General features: G+C 31.7%; 1 protein-coding gene across 1 annotated transcript; it reads left to right on the top strand.

Moving 5' to 3' along the window:
- Positions 1 to 5,575: 5,575 nt before the first annotated feature.
- On the top strand, positions 5,576 to 17,751 carry LOC134692426 (keratin-associated protein 5-9-like). The gene is made up of 7 exons (XM_063552877.1): positions 5,576 to 5,597; positions 8,023 to 8,154; positions 9,507 to 9,623; positions 10,356 to 10,487; positions 10,937 to 11,047; positions 16,056 to 16,187; positions 17,606 to 17,751. Exons 1-7 carry the CDS (start codon positions 5,576 to 5,578, stop codon positions 17,749 to 17,751), a joined length of 792 nt encoding a protein of 263 aa, XP_063408947.1.
- The last annotated feature ends 1,392 nt before the right edge of the window (positions 17,752 to 19,143 follow it).

Here is a 19,143-nt window from a genome sequence, read left to right on the forward strand (position 1 = left end):
TGTTTATTTGACAAACATTTGAGAATATGCCAGAATTATTTTAAATGATCCAACTTTAGCTAGTTCTTGTTAGAAAATACAAGGTTTACCGTCAGAGTGTATAACAAATTGTGTAACAAAAATTGTCATTGGTCAGAAATGTGTACATTGAGTTTTCATAAATACAAATTAAGCAGTAACATTGTTTTTATTTTTAATTTTTAGAAGCATTTTGTGGTAAAGGTTTTTATTGATCATGCATTTTTCTACATTTGAAAATGCCTGTACCAAGTCATGACAGTTCTTGTCTATTCGTTTTTGATGCGTTTTGTTATTTGATTTTGCCATGTGATTATGGACTTTCCGTATTGATTTTCCTCTGAGTTCAGTATTTTTGTGATTTTACTTTTTTCTTATTCATGAATTTTATTCCTGCAGATGCTAGATATTACATTTTTTATATATAAATCGTGAGCGGCATTCCAAGACCATTTGATTTCAAAAGAAATTTGTAGCATTCCTTTTTCTGCTTTATAATATCAAAACATCTGCCTGCAACAGTAGTACATATGAAGCAAGATTGAGGTTATTTGCAGAAAGTGCATGTTTGGTGTATAAACTGATTTGTTTCAAATGTTTGTCTGAAACGACCAAAAAATGTTTCCATGTAATATGTCTCCCATAAAGTTCGGTAGATCTAGTACTATGATTCCAGATTGTTTTTGTTTGGTTAGTGTTAGAATTTCGCTTAATTATTTTTTTATCTGCATGGTAAGATGTTTGATTGAAAGTTTTTGTTGACGGAAAATTTGATGTATTTGCTATAGAAACATTAGATGATTCACTTAATGTAGCCTGATATGTGACATTTTTGTTTGGTCCTTGTATTTGGTGAATAGGGACTTACGTATTGAAATTGTATTGGTCGGCGTCAAACATGTGTTGTTTTATGTCGTCCACATCTATAAGGTAGAATATCTAATGATTGTATCGATTCTTCAAAAGGATATGAATGCTGTATGCATAGTTTGGGTACTAATGTCATTTCCTGTAATCTTGTATTGTATGTCTATTTGATTGATACGATATGTGTGTCAAACAAATTGTATTAATGTAATGACTAGTTGCAACGCAGACAACGTGTATAAAGTCGTTTCGTGAATAATGGGCTATGACATTTACGCTAGTTACATAGTTAATAAATAGCAGCAATTCCTTTTGGCTGTTCACCCCCTTGCAACATTCGGATGTTTGAGACACTTATATGTGTCATACCCAAACTGATAAAGGAGAGAGAAGCAGTATGAGGTGAACGTACTCTTTAAATACTATGTTTATGTTATCTTTTTTCATCATACAGTTATTTCAAATGGACAAGAATGGTTACACATAATCAATGAAAAAACAGTTAAGACTTTCGCTTATTATCGCGTAATCAACAGCACTGTATTCATTTATTTACAAATAATTATAAAAGCCTAGACTGTCCCTTACAAATCTGCCATATTATTGACTTAAAAAAATAAACCTGGTTTATCATTTAAATACAAGACTCTTCATTTGCGTATTTTTATAGTTCAAGACATTTACCATTCATTTGTAAATAACAGGAATTTCAAGCAATATGTAATATGTCGTTATTTATAATAAACAATACCAGAAAGCAAAGAAAAATAACTCTTAATTGTTGAATACGCAAATGAAACTCAAACTTATTCTCTTTTTTCTGTGAATTATTTCTTTTATACACTAAATTTATTGATTAAACATGTTGTTTTAACTTTAAAATGATTGATTACAAAGTACATTTCTAATATACTAAACATGGCAAATCTGTTATTGCCTTACCAAATATATGTTTCAATTTTTCTAAACTTTTTCTAACAATTAACATAAAGAACAAATGTTGTCTAGTTAGATCTCAATAATCTAATTTTATTGCTTATTTCGGTTATATATAATGTACAAGATAATGTAATTATATCCATGCTATTTCTTTTATTACAGCTACAGGATCAACATGATAAACGTGGAAAAGTAAATATCCAATTAATACTCTTAGACTTATCTTTTCTGCCTATTTCGACCCAAAAACAAAGATATAACAAATTCAATAAAAATCTGTATTTCTTATCATTACTTATTAATGTCCAACTCTCGTTCCACTAAACATGTATTGAAACATTATGCACATGTTGTTCTTATCATTGGTCATGTGCATGTGAATACTTTTCGTAAAATTTGTTTATCTGTACATCTGTTGTTCGTACAGTGTAACTTGTCTAATCTGACACACTAGGGGAGCAGACAAAAATGTTTGATTAAGAAGGGCGTGGTAATACTCATGTTTTTTTCAGCAATGATAGGCAAATTTGGGACCATGACAATGTGTCGGTTAAAGCATAATGTTGGAAAACTCAGGTGTCAGATTATGCAGGTTACACTGTATTCCCTTTATGACTATTGTTTGTGTTATCTGTATATCTAGTTTGATTTATACATGTCCTGTCTGTAACCCTGATATTCATCATGTTCATATGTATCTCCTTTATACTATCCACTTCTGTTCTGGCCATAAATAAGCCTGATACCTTTGATTATTAGCATGTCGGAATGTACATGTTTATTTGTGTATATCTCTGTCCTGAATGTTCGTGCATTTATTTGTACTGTAATCCTGTCATCTGATGTTGTCACTTTCGTGTTATATTTAACATTGCCATAAAAGGGCAAAATTTTGTGCAGCTGTAAAACCAGAATCAACCCACCATTTTTTCTAAAATTGTCCTGTACCAAATCAGGAAAATGGCAGTTGTTATCTTGTTTTGTCTTTTGTACTATTATTTGTCTGTTTGTCTTTTTATTTTTAGCCATGGCGTTGTCAATTTATTTTCAATCTTTGAGTTTGGTTGTCCCTCTAGTATCTTTAGTCCCTCTTTTTAAGCTAGCGGAATATCGAAAATTCGGTTATCCTCGAAGAGTTGACCCTTTCTGCAGATTTGTAATTTTTTTTAACAAATACATATAGCTTATGACGATAATTATCTTAATTATTATAAGACAAATTATTTATTAAATAAATCATCTACCAGTGTTGAAAATAACAAAGATGACAAAAATCTAACAAATAAGCGTCTTTCTGTCTGCCATTGAGTTCTGGAATTGCACTTGTGGTTTAAATTCTAAATCTTGAAGTATAATACTTTTCTTCAGTATATCTAGATATACTCGGAATCTATTGTATTTTACATACTTATATTTGAATATGAAAAAACTAGCACTTATTTTTTGTATTTTGTAAGAATAGGAAAACTGAAAAAATCAACATCAGCGACAGTAGATCTAAAAAAAGTCAATTGAAATAAGAGATCAAAGATGAAGATCAGTCAGACAGTATACACTTCGTTTACTCACGAAAGCATCAACAGACATTTAATCAGACATGAGCATGCATATATATTATATAATTATATTATATAATATTTCAAGTCATGGACATAGTAAAGTTCTTGGTTGAGTTATCAAATCATGAAATGAATGTTACGATACAAATATCAAAGCATTTTGTTTTTCTCTTTCACATTTTTAACAGGAAGTGATTTATGTTGAAAATAATAGTAAGTATTTACTTATTAGTCACCATTACATAATAATTTGAAATATCATTAGACAAGTTTCCTTGTCCAACTAGGTAGATTCTCCCTTTTTGATATCAAAATACATCGCCTAAGCCATAAGTGTGTACTGATTGTTGATAAAATTGAGAATATTTCACAAGAGACAACAACCCAACCAAAGAGCAGACAACAGTCGAAGACCACCAATGGGTCTTCAGTTCAGCGAGAAAATCCTGCAACCGGAGGGGGACCACAGCTGACACCTTAACAAAAATGTGTACTAGTTCAGTGAATATCGACGTCACATTACACTCCAAAACATATAAATGAACTAAAAATTATAAAAAAACAAACATACAAGACAAACAAACTCAGAAGATCGAGACTTTGTACAACAATTCTGAGGGTGAACAGGATTGCCCACAGCAAGAGAGGCTTTAACCAACGTCCCCATAGTTGCACGAATTCTTACAATAAGAGCCATTCTTTTTGCACATATAATTCGCAAATACCTGTCAAATAAAAAACAATATGGATAACACCAGTTTTCCTTGATCATTTCATATAAGCATGCATTGTATAGGTAACCATAATTAATATCTTTAAAATATTTCATTACTTTTTATGTATTTTCGCTTTCTGGAATATTTTTTTGGGTTTCATAGCTTTATATTGTGCATTTGAATGGCAGGAAAATATTAAAATAAAAAGTAATAAATTTTATGATTTCATCAGAATAGATTTTCTTCATTCATGTGTGAGTGGTCACTTTTTCATATTTCAGTCATAGTCTTGGCACTCTATATCGAATACGGATTTTTATATCAGGCAGTCATTTGTACTTATTCCCATAGATTGTTGATATCGTGGTTACTTCGTCAGTTTTAAATCTACATTTATATATCAGTGCTGTTTTTTTTTTTATCGCATTCTTAATTAAAAGGGATGGACGATTTTTATCTATATCAACACTCGATACACAAATATGGCTGGGTTGATGTAGTTTAAAATCAAACGGGAAGAGAAAACAAAGTGATGCAAGGAAACTGTTGTCAATTTATATCTTAAATTATAACATACCCTTTTCCATATTGGCCCTGGTATCATCCCGAGACTCCAATATCGACCAGAGGACAAGCCGTGAGCAAATATTGGTCGAGGGATGATACCAGGACCAATATTGAAAAGACATGCTATAATCTGTTATCAAATATTTAAGCATGCATAAAAGAGAAAAACGGTCTGATTCACTACGAAAGTTAAAAACGAAACAGAGATTTATCACATTTTCCATATTTTGTATTATCATTTACTGCATACAAATTTATTATAACATTTAATTTAATTTTCAATATGGTACTACACAAAAGCAATAATTTGACATTACTGCGGCGACGTAATAAAACTTAGTTTTAAATTGTTAATAGTAGTTATTAACCAACTAAGTACATTATTGCCAAAAATGACTATTTATTAAAAATTACATATTTTCTGTTATGGCCCTGGTTTTTTTTCTGTAATGGCCCTGTTTTTCTGTAATGGCCCTGCTTTTCTTTAATGACCCTGTTATTTCTGTAATGGCTCTGTTTTTTTCTGTAATGGCCCTGTATTAATGCCCAGTTTGTCTGTATTAAGCCCAGTTAGGGTTTTTAATAAAGTTAATAAAATTGAGTTGTAAAGAGTATAATACCTTTTGGTATTTTGTTTAATTTAGTAACCAGCAACAAACATTAAAGAGTTATAAAGAACCATATAAAGGGATCACTGTTCATCCTGTTTTTTAACACATAATTTCTTTCAACTTTATTTGGATATTTGGTGTATTTAAAACTTCATCATGGTGAACTAAAAAATATTTTTTTCAAACTAAACTGTCATTAAAAGAGTACACCAAGTTGGTAGCAACACATATACTGTTGTTCAGTTGTTCAGTTGTTCAGTTGGTTAATAAATGTATTAAGAAATTGGTGTTTTTAAAAATGGCCCTGTTATATGTCCTCGGTCAGTAATAATGGCCTCGGATGTTTGTAATGGCCCTCGGTGTTGCCTCCAGCCATTACATATTTCCTCGGCCATTATTACAGACATATAACAAGGCCATTATAAAAATACCCATTCATTTATACTATACTATTGAATACAAACTGAGAGCCGTGGTTTAGTGGTTAGTGCTTCGGATTACTAACACAAAGGTTCCTGGTTCGATTCCCATTCGGGATAAAAAAAAAATCAAAAAAAAATCAGTAACTTAATTTGCGGCTCTCCCTTGACACCATTTGCGAGTATGGTCTTAAGGAAACGATGATAGTCCGTCGGAAGGGGACGATAAATGGCTGACCCGTATTAAGAGATAGACATATATCTTGCACGTCAAAGACACCCTTATAGATTTCGAAAAAGAGTAGGATAATGCCGCTACAAGACAGCACTCGTACCTACAAAGTGGAAAGGGATTAATATAAGTTGCAAAACTTGTTTCCCAATCCACTATAAATAAATTGTTTAAATCAATACAAACACCGTCATTGTTAGCCATTATCGTTAAGTACGCAATGACGTCACGTTATTTGGAATTGGGGGAACAATAACCAAACTTTTACATCTTTGTTGTCCAGGGCAATCTTCAGATTATTACATATGCAAAACCTAACGTATTCGTAACAAATATGTGATGATTACTATCATTATCAGTATTAATCACTTCCTGCTCAAAATTTCAAAGAAACACAAATTGTTTTGATATTTGTATCGTAAAATTCATTACATGATTTTATTTGTCAACAAAGGTGTATACCTGTCCATGCATGACGTCTGTCTCTTTCGTGAAAAAAATCATATAATAGTACGCATGCAAAAGTATCTTGTCAAGCTTACTTCTGATTCATCGTTTATAGATGCTTTTGATGTTTAAAGTAAATGAATTGTTTACTCTCTGATGGCTCTCATTTCAATCGAGTTACTTTAGATATTATGTCGCAAAGTTAAATGTTTTTTTTTAAATTTTAGTTTCCACTTCTTAAAAAACATATAAAAAAACAGAGCGATTTTATATAAGTACGTATGTCACGTTAGATTCAAACTATATCTAGATAAGCTGAAGATAAGTATTGTACTTCAAGATTTAGAATTAAGACCAAGAATGGCATATATAACGCTTATTTTGTCGATTTTTGTCATCTTCGTTATTTTTTACACAGGTAGGTTATTTATTTAATGAAACATTTGTCTTATAGTGATTAAGATATTAATTATAATAAATTATATTTATTTTGATTAAAACAAATCTGCAGAAATATCAAACTTAACTATTCGAGGATTACTTGAAATCTCTATTTTACTTGCAAACAATGTGTCAAGTTTATCTATTAAAATATGAAATTGGGTAAATTTGCATGATTTTTGTCACCGTTTGTACTACGTTAATTAAGGTCTATAATACAGATGAGGCCACATATTTATTATGACTCATTTTTGTAAGATCTTTTGACTTTTTGGCAAACAGTTTTTTTTATTAATTCCACCTTATGTAATAATGCTGTATTTTGATTGGATGAGAAACATGGTATTTTTCACCAATTTCTATGTTTTGAGATTTTCTTTTCTCTGCCGGGGTATTTGCCATTAGGGAATTCCATGTGCAAGGGTATTTGCTAGCAAATACGATGGTAGATGGGAAATACCCTAGCAAATACCATGGCAGATAGGGAATACCATGTCTAAAAATAACTCAATGAATTATTTCTATGAACTTACTATTCTAATATGACAAATTCAGTGTCATTCGAAATACATGGTTTCAGATGAAATATTTAGGATAAAAAAGCCTCATTATTGAATATGGAGCGAATGATGTAAAAATTCCAGGAATGACGTCATAAATAAAACTCAACGGAAACGAATTGTCAACCGGTCACATAAGACTTGTATTACGCTTCACTGCAACTGATGAATACAGTGTAGTAGTCAGCCAAGAACCAGCTTGTTATCATAAAAAGTGAAATATATATACAGTCAGTGACTGTACATAATTTTGTTTATAAGAAATGATTATACAGTCAATGCAATTTGACTGCGAAAATAGCACAGTATACCAAAATTAAACATTCAAGTCGAAATTTCACAGGATACCTGATTATAATAAACTTCTGAGGTGGAACATTCGGTGGAATTAAACAATTATATCATGCTTACAAGGGGTATTTGCCAAAAATACCGGTTTCGAGGTAATCAAATTTCCCTCACCTGGCGGCTCTGGAAATTTGTACCTCTCAACCGGTATTTTTGGCAAATACCCCTTGTAAGCATGATATATTTGTATAGAATTTTCTTTTCTTGGCGTGTAAAACTTCAAATCATGTTACGCTGACATACATGATCTTTGTTAAGAATTTCATATTAAATATTTAATATTCCCTTTATATGACAGTTAGTGCTAATTATGGATGTACGGAGCGAGGAGGAATATGTTCCAATTCTTTGGACTGTCCTATGAATGGAGGCGAACAAGAGAAACTCGAAGTTAATTGTTGCAAAGGAAAGGCTTGTTGCAAGTGCACCGGTAAGTATTTTCAGCAACTTATTAGCGAGTAGAAAATTATCATCATGTTGTTTCAGAAAAGGAATTATCCACACATAAAATTGAGAATGGAAATGGAGAATGTGTCAAAGAGACAACAACCCGACCATAGAAAAAAACAACAGCAGAAGGTCACCAACAGGTCTTCAATGTAGCAAGAAATTCCCGCACACATGCCATTTTACTGCAAGTTTTGGAGTCTGTAGTTTTTTCGTTGTTACCGTTGACACTGTTTTTCTTTGTTATTCTGATAACTATATAAAATTCACTTGCTGTTATTCCGGTGTGCTTAATATGTGTTATGATTTTGCTAGTTATTAAGAACATACATTGACCTACAAATATTTGTTACATGTGTTACTTAGACCTTGGTGGGTAGTTGTCTAATTGTCAATAGTACAATCTTCTTTAGTAAAGTTTAATTAAAAATCGTTACATATTATTGTCTCTGTGTGTAGCTTATGTTGTCAATTAATAGTCTTTATGAGACTATCATGCAATGTTGTAAATGGTACAAAACCTCATAATCACTTTCAAGTAGAGAATTTCAGAATTTGTTGTAACAGATTTATATGTTATTATTAATTTTCTTACCGTGTATGATTCTTAAATTTATATAATGTACCTGTAAAATCATTGGTTTTGGAAAGACCTTCGTCACTTATTTTACTGCGTATTTGGTTCTATGTCGAATTGAAGAAAATTATTGTAATTCATCCTCAAGCTTTAAGCATACCAGACTTTTTGTTCAGCTCTGCGTTTTGACACTTATACAACATCACTTCACCTTTTGATCCATATGCAATAAGTGTTTATATATAATCTTTGTCAGTGGTTTTTAAAATTAAGGCAAATATTTCATCAAAAAGAAAACGTGCAGAAGTAAGTCAAGCGGAATTACTTCTGAAATAAAGTTCAAATATGAAAAATTTAATAATTATAATTTTCAACAAGTTTTTCCTGCAGGGATTATAATCGTTACGAATCAAAATTAATTTCAAACTTTATTTAAACTAGCTTAAGTTTTGATGCATGGATTCGTCGATTCATTAGAATTAAAACACGTTTATAAAAGAAATACTTTTTATCTTACAATTATTGAAATTGACTTATTTTTAGAAATATTTTGATTTGCATAGGTCACACCATAAAATAATCAAATATTAATTTAAGTTTAACTATATTGGTGTATTTATTTTCATGCAAGCTTGATGGCATTTATAATATCTTTTGGTAACGAGCAGACGTCATAAAGTGTATTAATTAATGTTCGCCCACTTATTATCTTTACCAGTTATATGTTTCAATCTTAACTCATGTTTTCAAAACTTTAGATAAGTGTCCAGAAGGATCATCCTGTATTCCAAGTAACGCCACGTGTGATGGTGGAAATGGTAAAGTGGACCCTTTATTGTGCTGTGGTGATCAAGTCTGCTGCACACCTACACCATGTAAGTTCGACTTAAATACAATAGATAATTGTATCAACATACATGATCTTCTTACTGAATTGATTATAATATAATATTTTAAAATTTATAACAAATACACACTTTTGCTATTGAAACGGCAAGTATTTGAAATTCTTAAATACAAATTTATATTCTAATTATTTATATACATCAAGAATATACCGCAGCAGTTTTTTTCGCCCCTCCCCTTCAATTAGAAATGCGATAACAAAAACCAAAACCAGCACTGATATATAAATATATATTTAAAAAGATTTAGAACTAATGAAGAAACCACGATACACTAGTGTAGTAGTCTGTAAAATATCTTTGATAAATTCTCCAGAAATTTGTCTTACCAAAATATATCAACCATTTCTGGAGTTATTACATATTGTTGCCTGAAATTAATTCCATATTCGATGTAGAGGGGAGCAGTGCCAAGACTATGAATTAAATATAAAAAATCACGTGACCACTTACACATTAGGGAAGAAAATCTACACAGATGGAATCATAAAATAGTGTACTTTTATCTTTTGTATTGAACCTTCCCTTTAAATACACAGTTTGAAGCCGCTGAACCCGAATTTTTTTTTCAGATAGCCAAAAAAATGGACGCAAAAAATTACGGAATGTTCAAAAGAATAAATATAAAGTTACCTTTATAATACATGTTTATATGAAATTATGAAGAAAAATTAATGTTATCCATATTGCTTTTTATGACAGGTGTTGAGAATAATGGATGTACTGAGCGTGGAGGAATGTGTTCTGATTCTTCGGACTGTCCTACGACTGGAGGCGAACAAGATAAACTAGAAGTCAATTGTTGTCAAGCAAAGGCTTGTTGCAATTGCACTGGTAATACATGTTTAACCTAACTCCAAAGTCAGCTGGAGCCTGTAGTCTAATATTTCTTTGTTACCATCTTTAATGTTTCTCCATGTTATTCGGATTATACACATTCTTCTTTTGTGAATAAATTCACATGTTTTATTCCGATATGCACATGTGTTATGATTTTGTACATTCTTAGGAACTTACATCAACCTACAATTGCTAGTTATATGTATCTGTTTCAATTGGCCTCTGGTGTCTAATTGGGTAATGAAACAATCGTCATCGGGTGAATTGGCTTTGAATAGTTACAAGTTGCTGTCTCTGTTTTTTTTAAAGAACTCTAGCTGTTTTCAATTAAACTATCTATTGGGACCAGGCAGACATCGTAAAGTGTATGAATTAATGTTCTACCACTTATTATCGTTACCAGTTTTATGTTTCAATCTTTACTCCTATTTTTCAAACTTTAGATAAGTGTCCAGAAGGATCATCCTGTATTCCAAGTAACGCCACTTGTGATGGTGGAAATGGTATAGTGGACTCTTCATTGTGCTGTGATGATCAAGTCTGCTGCACACCATGTAAGTTTGACTAATATAAAATAGATAATTGTATCAACATACATACAGACTTGTGTTTTATATTTCGCCCCTCCCCTTTAATTAGAAATGCGATAACAAAAATAAACCAATCCAGCACTGATATATATACAAGTATTTATGTAGGCCTCTAAAGTGCGATTGTCACGCTAAAGTGCGATGGTGTACGACAAAGTACGATGGTGTCTCACGCTAAAGTACGGTGGTTTGTTATTTGCGAAATTGCGATGGTATAGCACACTTAAGTGCAATGGAAAACAGAGAAAGATTCAATGGCTCTTATGTTAATCGTACTAAATTATAATCCTTGTACCTTTGATAAATAATTAAAAACAAGTCTTTTTGAAAGACTGACTAAGTAATAATTGCGAAAAAAAGGTTATTAAGGTGTCACAAAGTACTATATTTCCTTTATATAACTTTTAAACAATTTAGACGTATTAGATTGATTGTTGGTTGCTTGACATCCAGTGGCACATACATGACATATTTCATGCATGTTCAGGACGAGGGGCGTATTGGATAATTGATGTAGCTTTCCGTTTACACAGCCCATTCATGTAAACACATCCCCTTGTCAGTTTCAAATACAAAACTTGGTCATTGTCAGAATAGATAAAATTTATTTGTACAAGCTTTAATTCAAATGCAAGAGAAAGGGGTTGTTGTTCAAGCTTTCCCCGTTATCGAAGCGAGTATTAAAACATGTAATTTATTACAATGAACACACTGTTGTTTTAATGGACAATTTACGCTTGAAAACGTGTACCTTAATTTTACCAACGTTTATACTCTTCAATAAAATCGACAATATTTTAACGTAAACTTAATTTAACGTTAATATGCATCTTTTCGCTTCCGTTTTTTATTTCACGTTAATGCTTCGTTTGTATTAACGACTGTTAACGCTATAATACAACTACGTTTAGAACGTCTATACTTTCGCGGACCATCGCACTTTGGCGTATGGAGACATCGGACTTTAGCGTAGACCATCGCACTTTAGAGTGACCATCGTACTTCAGCGCCCCCATCGCACTTTAGAGTCCTACATGTATATATAATTAAGATTTAGAACTAATGAAGAAACTAGGATACATTAGTGCAGTAGTCTATAAAATATCTTTGATGAAATTGTTCTGACCAAAATATATATTATATATATATCAACCATTCTTGGACATAAGAACATATGGCTGCCTAAGTAAATTCCATATTCGTTGTAGAGGGAAGAAGTGCAAAGAATATGACGGAAATATGAATAAGAAACCACTCACAAATTAGTGAAAAAAATATACATTGATGAAATCATAAAATTGGGTACCTTTATCTTTTATATTGAACTTTCCAGTCAAATGCACAAAATAGAGCCGCTGAATCCAAAAAAATATTCAAGATAGCGGGAAAATTAAAAGCAAAAAATATGGCATGTTGAAAGAATAAAATTATGGTTACCTAAAAAATACATCAGTCCTACCCTGATATACCCTTTCTTTTTCGGGTAATTAATACTGATAGCGTTTGACATTTTTAGCCGAACAAATTTATCCATTTTACATAACTTAGATTATTGTATGCTGGTTCATATTCTGGACGCCAATCTTTGCTCCTCTATTATATAATTCACTAACAAAACAATTATGAAGCTTAGAAATGGAAAATTACTATCTACACGTCTCAATCTTCAAAATCGGTTATCTAAATATACTACCATCGCTAACATTTTTAACAATAAAAATCGTGGTTACCCTTCTATTGATAAGTTTCATGCCAAAAAATGACTTACATGTCTTTCCACCAACAATACGGTAAGGTCCACGTTTAATGGTCGCACAGTTTACCCTCTCGGTCTAAATGATAATATCATGGGAATTGGTTATATATCTAGAACCAATTCCGTTAACATTTTGGATATAGCTTCTAAAACTGTTCTTAAAAAACGTTCTCACGGTCGTAGAACAAATCACAATCAAAGAAAATTTCGGGCCAATCATACTAATATTTCGGACCTAATTTCTATTTCAAAAAACAACGGCAGACATTATTTGTTAACAAAACTCTGTTCGTTACCGGTTAATAAGTTAAAAAAAAATTTGGAGGATTGCAACACAATTTCATATAGCAGTCCTAAGTATGAAATTGTTCAAATTATTATGGCATATAGTTATTCTAAATTATTTCCCAAAATTGATCGCCCTGAAGATCATAAAAAACATTGTATTAAAATTAAGTATGTCAATAAAGGCTTTGATTTTGTAAATATTGTCGGTATATTTAACGACCATTCTGTATCATTCTGTTGAAGAACAAATTCCTGGATAGTTTGACAATACTGAGCTACCTCTTATTTGTTATATTTACAAGAAATCTACTCAGAAATTTGTGTTTAATTATAGTCAATTGTGTAAAGATGTTAATATCAGTGAAAATACACCTACTTCATGTAATTGCAGTAATTCCGAATATATTTATGGACCCATTTCCCATGTTATAACAGGAGATCTTAACAACTTTCAAGACCGAGAGTTAAAATCATTCCTCAGTATCGTCCCCCGTCAATTATTAATTGGAATGAGTGCCGTAATATCATCCACGACTCACTCCATACTTACTGTATGAAATGGATAAAACGAGAAAAAGCTGACAAAAATCTTTGGACTCTTTTTTTAATTCAGTAATGAAAATAGTTGATATATGTATTCAACATTTTAAAGAACATTTTACTATTAACAATAACCACAATAAAACTATTTCTCGTATCAAACATAAACTAAAAGAACTAGCCAAGGAATTTGTTTTTGTCACAGCCGATAAAGCTGCTAATAATATTATTATTGTTGGACGTAAATTTTACATTAAGGTTCTGAAAAAGGAAATCACCAATTCACCAACATTCCAACTGACTCCATTTTCAGAAAACGAAATCTGTAACAAACATTAACTTTTAGCCACCGCTTTACAAGCAGAGCCAAATACAATGAAAGTCCCAACTATGTATTGGCTTCCGAAGCTACACACAAGCTTACAAATATAGATTTATTTCGTCTTCAAGCCATTGTTCAACTACTAAATTGTCTATTCTTTTTACCAGCACACTTTGTACAATTAAAAACCTGATAATAAATTGTTCAAATTAGGCCTTCGAAAATAGTGGAATAAATTACTTTTGGAGTGTCAAGAACTCGTTGGAAATACTTGATAAACTGTATGCTTATATTGGTGATTTTGAATCTGTTCAAAGTTTTGATTTTTCTACCCTCTATACCACATTGCCTCACATTCTCATTAAGACAAAAATCACACAACAAATTAAATGGGCATTCAAAAAATCAGAATGTGAGTATATATGTTCAAACTCTTTTAGGTCATTTTTTAGTAGCAATAAACAAAAAAAAACTATGTTAATTGGACATGCTTTGATACTATATATGCCCATGAATTTTTACTAGATAACATTTTTGTTCGCTTTGGGGATTCCGTATATCGTCAGATTATCGGAATTCCAATGGGGACTAACTGTGCACCACTTATTGCGGACCTGTTTTTGTATTGTTATGAGTTACAATTCATGAAAAAAATAAGCAAAGACCCATCGAAACAACAACTGATAAACAAATTTAATAAGACTTTTAGATATTTGGATGATATTTTGGCTCTCAATAATGACGACTTCAGTATGTATATTAATGAAATTTATCCTGCTGAACTTACTTTAAATAAAGCTAATACTAACAATGACCACTGCCCTTTTCTCGATCTTGATATCTATATCACTTACGGAAAGCTGAATACTAAAATTTATGATAAAAGGGATGATTTTTCATTTCCTATCGTTAATTATCCGTTTTTAGATGATGACGTTCCCTTGTCACCATCTTACGGTGTTTATATATCTCCACTTGTACGACTCGCTCGTGTATGTAACAATGTTTTAGATTTTAACGAGAGAAATTTATTTATTACTGAAAAATTATTACACCAGGGTTTTCGATATCACAAACTAGTCAAAACATTTACTAAATTTTATCATCGGAATAAAGACATCATTAGTAAATATAGCTCAACATGCAGACTTCTAATACGTTCAGGTATTTCACATCCAATTTCTTATGGAAATATTCTTTATAAAGCACAAAGGTGTCAGTATTCACCTCAGAAACTTACAAAAACTTTGAATAGACTTATTAAGAAGGGATATAATTACGATACTGTTGTCAAGTCATTAAAGATTGCATATTTTGGCGTTAGTATTGAGTCACTGATAAGGTCTTTGCATCGGAACTAAACACATTTATTATAAAAACAGTTGTTGGCATGACACGGGTTATGTTCTTCTCATATATGTTATGATGGTATGATACTAAACCCCTAACGGGAAGGATTGTGCCTGATGTTCATATGATGAAATCATAATCTTTCAGTCAGTTTAATTGAAGTCTGGAGCTGGCATGTCAGTTAACTGCTAGTAGTCTGTTGTTATTTATGTATTATTGTCATTTTGTTTATTTTCTTTGGTTACATCTTCTGACATCAGACTCGGACTTCTCTTGAACTGAATTTTAATGTGCGTATTGTTATGCGTTTACTTTTCTACATTGGTTAGAGGTATAGGGGGAGGGTTGAGATCTCACAAACAAGTTTAACCCCGTCGCATTTTTGCGCCTGTCCCAAGTCAGGAGCCTCTGGCCTTTGTTAGTCTTGTATTATTCTAATTTTAGTTTCTTGTGTACAATTTGGAAATTAGTATGGCGTTCATTATCACTGGACTAGTATATATTTGTTTAGGGGCCAGCTGAAGGACGCCTCCGGGTGCGGGAATGTCTCGCTACATTGAGGACCTGTTGGTGACCTTCTGCTTGTTTTTTTTTTTTATTTGGTCGGGTTGTTGTCTCTTTGACACATTCCCCATTTCCATTCTCAATTTTATTATGCATATATGAAATTTTGACGGAACATTCATGTTATCTTTATTGATTTTTTAAATTGATAGGTGTTGAGAATAATAGATGCACTGAACGTGGAGGAATGTGTTCTGATTCTTCGGACTGTCCTACGACTGATGGCGAACAAGAGAAACTAGAAGTCAATTGTTGTCAAGAAAAGGCTTGTTGCAATTGCACCGGTAAATATTTTCATCAACTTATTCGCGAATAGAAAATGATTATCTTTTTGTTTAAGAAATTTAATTATCCTAATAACCCAAGTTAACTCCGCAGTCTGGAGCCTGAATTCTTATATTTCCTTGTTACCATCTTTAATGTTTCTCCATATTATTCGGATTATACACCTTTTACACCTTTAATATACATATTTTATTCTGATGTGCATATTCGTATACTTTTGTACATAATTAGGAACTTACATTGACCTACAATTGTTATTTATATGTATCTGTGTCAATTGGACTTTGGTGGGCAGTTGTCTAACTGGGCATTAGAACAGTCGTCTTCAGATAAGTTTGGGTTAGAATCGTTACAAGTATTGTCTCTGTTTATATAGCAATCGACTAGCTTTTTTTTCAATTAACCTATTTGTGAAACTGTAACGCTCTGTTGTTCAAATGAGGCTGCAAACCTCTTCATAACTTTCATGTGTATAGTTTAGAATTTTTCGTTACATAGTTACATGTGTATGCTTAAAATCCTAAAAATCCTACTGTTAGTTAAGAAATAAATGATGCAAGCTATACTTTATTGTAGTTTCAACCTGGTTAGGCAATAAATTCGTGATTTTTTTTTTGCCCGAGCGATAGTGAAGGCTAAAATAACACGAATATAATGCCTATCCATGTCAAATCTACAATAAAGACCTTTGTTACATATTCTTAAATCGCGTAGTTTGTTCAATGTCTAATTGAAAAACATAATTGACATTCGTCCTCACGCCTAAAGCATACAGGAACTATTATTCAGCTTTTCGTTTTGACATTTATTCAACATCACTGCACCACACTTACGATGTAATATTTTGTTGCTTTGTTTTTTTCTGTGCATTTTGTATCTTTTTAGCCATGTGCTTTTAGTATTTTTATATTAGCGCCAAGAGTGTTTTTTTTCTCAACAACTTAACATTTTGTTAAATCGTAACAGTAATGTTTTCAGAGGTTAGTCAAGCGTAATCATACTTCCGAAAATAAAGTTCAGATATCAAAATTTAATAATAATGATTTTTAACAAGTTTTTCCTGCAGAGATATTAAGTCGTTACGAATCAAAATGAAATTCAAACTTTATTTAAACAAGTGTTGATGCATAGAGTCGTCGATTCATTATAAGTAATATACATTTATAAAAGAAATAAGTGGCGTTTTCTTTTATTCCACTTTTGCTTTAACAATTACTGAAATCTGACTCATTTTTGAGAAATATTTTGACTTGAATTAGTCAAAACGTTTTATATAAATTTTTGTTTTTTACTATATTGGAGTATTTGTTCGCAAACATGATGGCATAAATCAATGTGTGTCTAACTATAGGTGCCAGGCAGATGTCGTAAAGTGGTATAGTGTTGCCTTTATTTACTCCTATTTTCCAAACTTTAGATAAGTGTCCAGAAGGATCATCCTGTATTCCAAGTAACGCCACGTGTGATGGTGGAAATGGTATAGTGGACTCTTCATTGTGCTGTGGTGATCAAGTCTGCTGCACACCATGTGTGTTCGACTCATTTAAAATAGATAACAGATAATCTTGTTTAATTGATAACAATATAAAAATTAAAATTTATAACAATTACACAGTTTTACAAATGCAAAAGTATTTGAAACTCTATAATAAAATCATATATTTTAATTACTTGTAAATGAAAACAACAAAAAAGAAACATAACTGCAGCAGTCTTTGTCTTGAAATAGTTGGCCCCTCCCCTTTTATTAAAAAAATGCGATAACCAAACAAAACCAATCAAGTTCTAATATGTAGAATATATATATCAGAGAGAGAGAGAGAGAGAGAGAGAGAGAGAGAGAGAGAGAGAGAGAGAGAGAGAAGAGCTAATGAAGTAAGCACGATAATAGTGTAGAAACCTGTAAAATATCCTTGATAAATTCTACCATAATGTATCAACCATTTCTGGACATTAGTACATATGATTGCCTAAATAAAATCCATATTCGATGGAGAGGGGGAATTGCCAAGACTATAACTGATATATACAAAAGTGACCACTCACACATTAGTGAAGAGATTCTACACTGAGGAAATTATAGAATTGGGTACCTTTATCTTTTATATTTACATTTTCATTCAAATACACAATGTAAGCCGCTGAGCCAAAATAATATTCCAGATAGCGAAAATAGTGGATGCAAAAATAATGGAATGTTTTAAAGATTAAATTATCAAGGAAACTTAATTTTAACCAATTCCTTTTTATTTGACAGGTTTGGCGAGTTTAATGTGCATAAAGTATGGCGATGAAGGCTCTTATTGTCAGGATACGTGCAATATTGAGGACTATGCTCAAAGCCAGTCTTGCTGTGGTGGACAATCCTGTTGTGCTTACAACCCTTTTATTATCCTGAATTAATACAAATCGGTATATGAATCTAAATCAAAAAAATAAATGATAAAACATAGCATAAAAATTGAGTAATTTCCTGTTTATCTCTTAAATATTTGTTTCACATATTATAGCATGCTACATAAGAGCAAAAAAATCTTGCCGTAATGTAAGTGCACCTCAGAAGTCATTTCCAATTTATAAAACCAAGACTTCCAGTTTTAGGCTAGCTAGAAACCAACCTTCAAATCCCCGTGTTGTGAACACTTTAGTATAGTGTACCATCACCGCGTTATTTTGACACATGTAAAACAAAAATGACAACTCCGAAGATTTGGAAAAATTTCAGCACCGAATTGTACGAAATTGACGACGAACTGAATGTTCTTTTCAAGGTAACTTGTGTTTTAAAATAGTCCTTGATTCTCATTATTATCATAACAACAAAAGAGGAACGAAAAATCATAGAGAGACAGTCAAATCATATTCGAAAAAAACCTGACAACGCCATGGCTAAAAATTAAAAAAGTCAAACAATAGTACACATGACACAACAAAGAAAACTAAAGAAAAAGCAAC

This window comes from Mytilus trossulus, chromosome 12 (assembly GCF_036588685.1).
Source record: "Mytilus trossulus isolate FHL-02 chromosome 12, PNRI_Mtr1.1.1.hap1, whole genome shotgun sequence".
NCBI lineage: Eukaryota > Metazoa > Mollusca > Bivalvia > Mytilida > Mytilidae > Mytilus > Mytilus trossulus.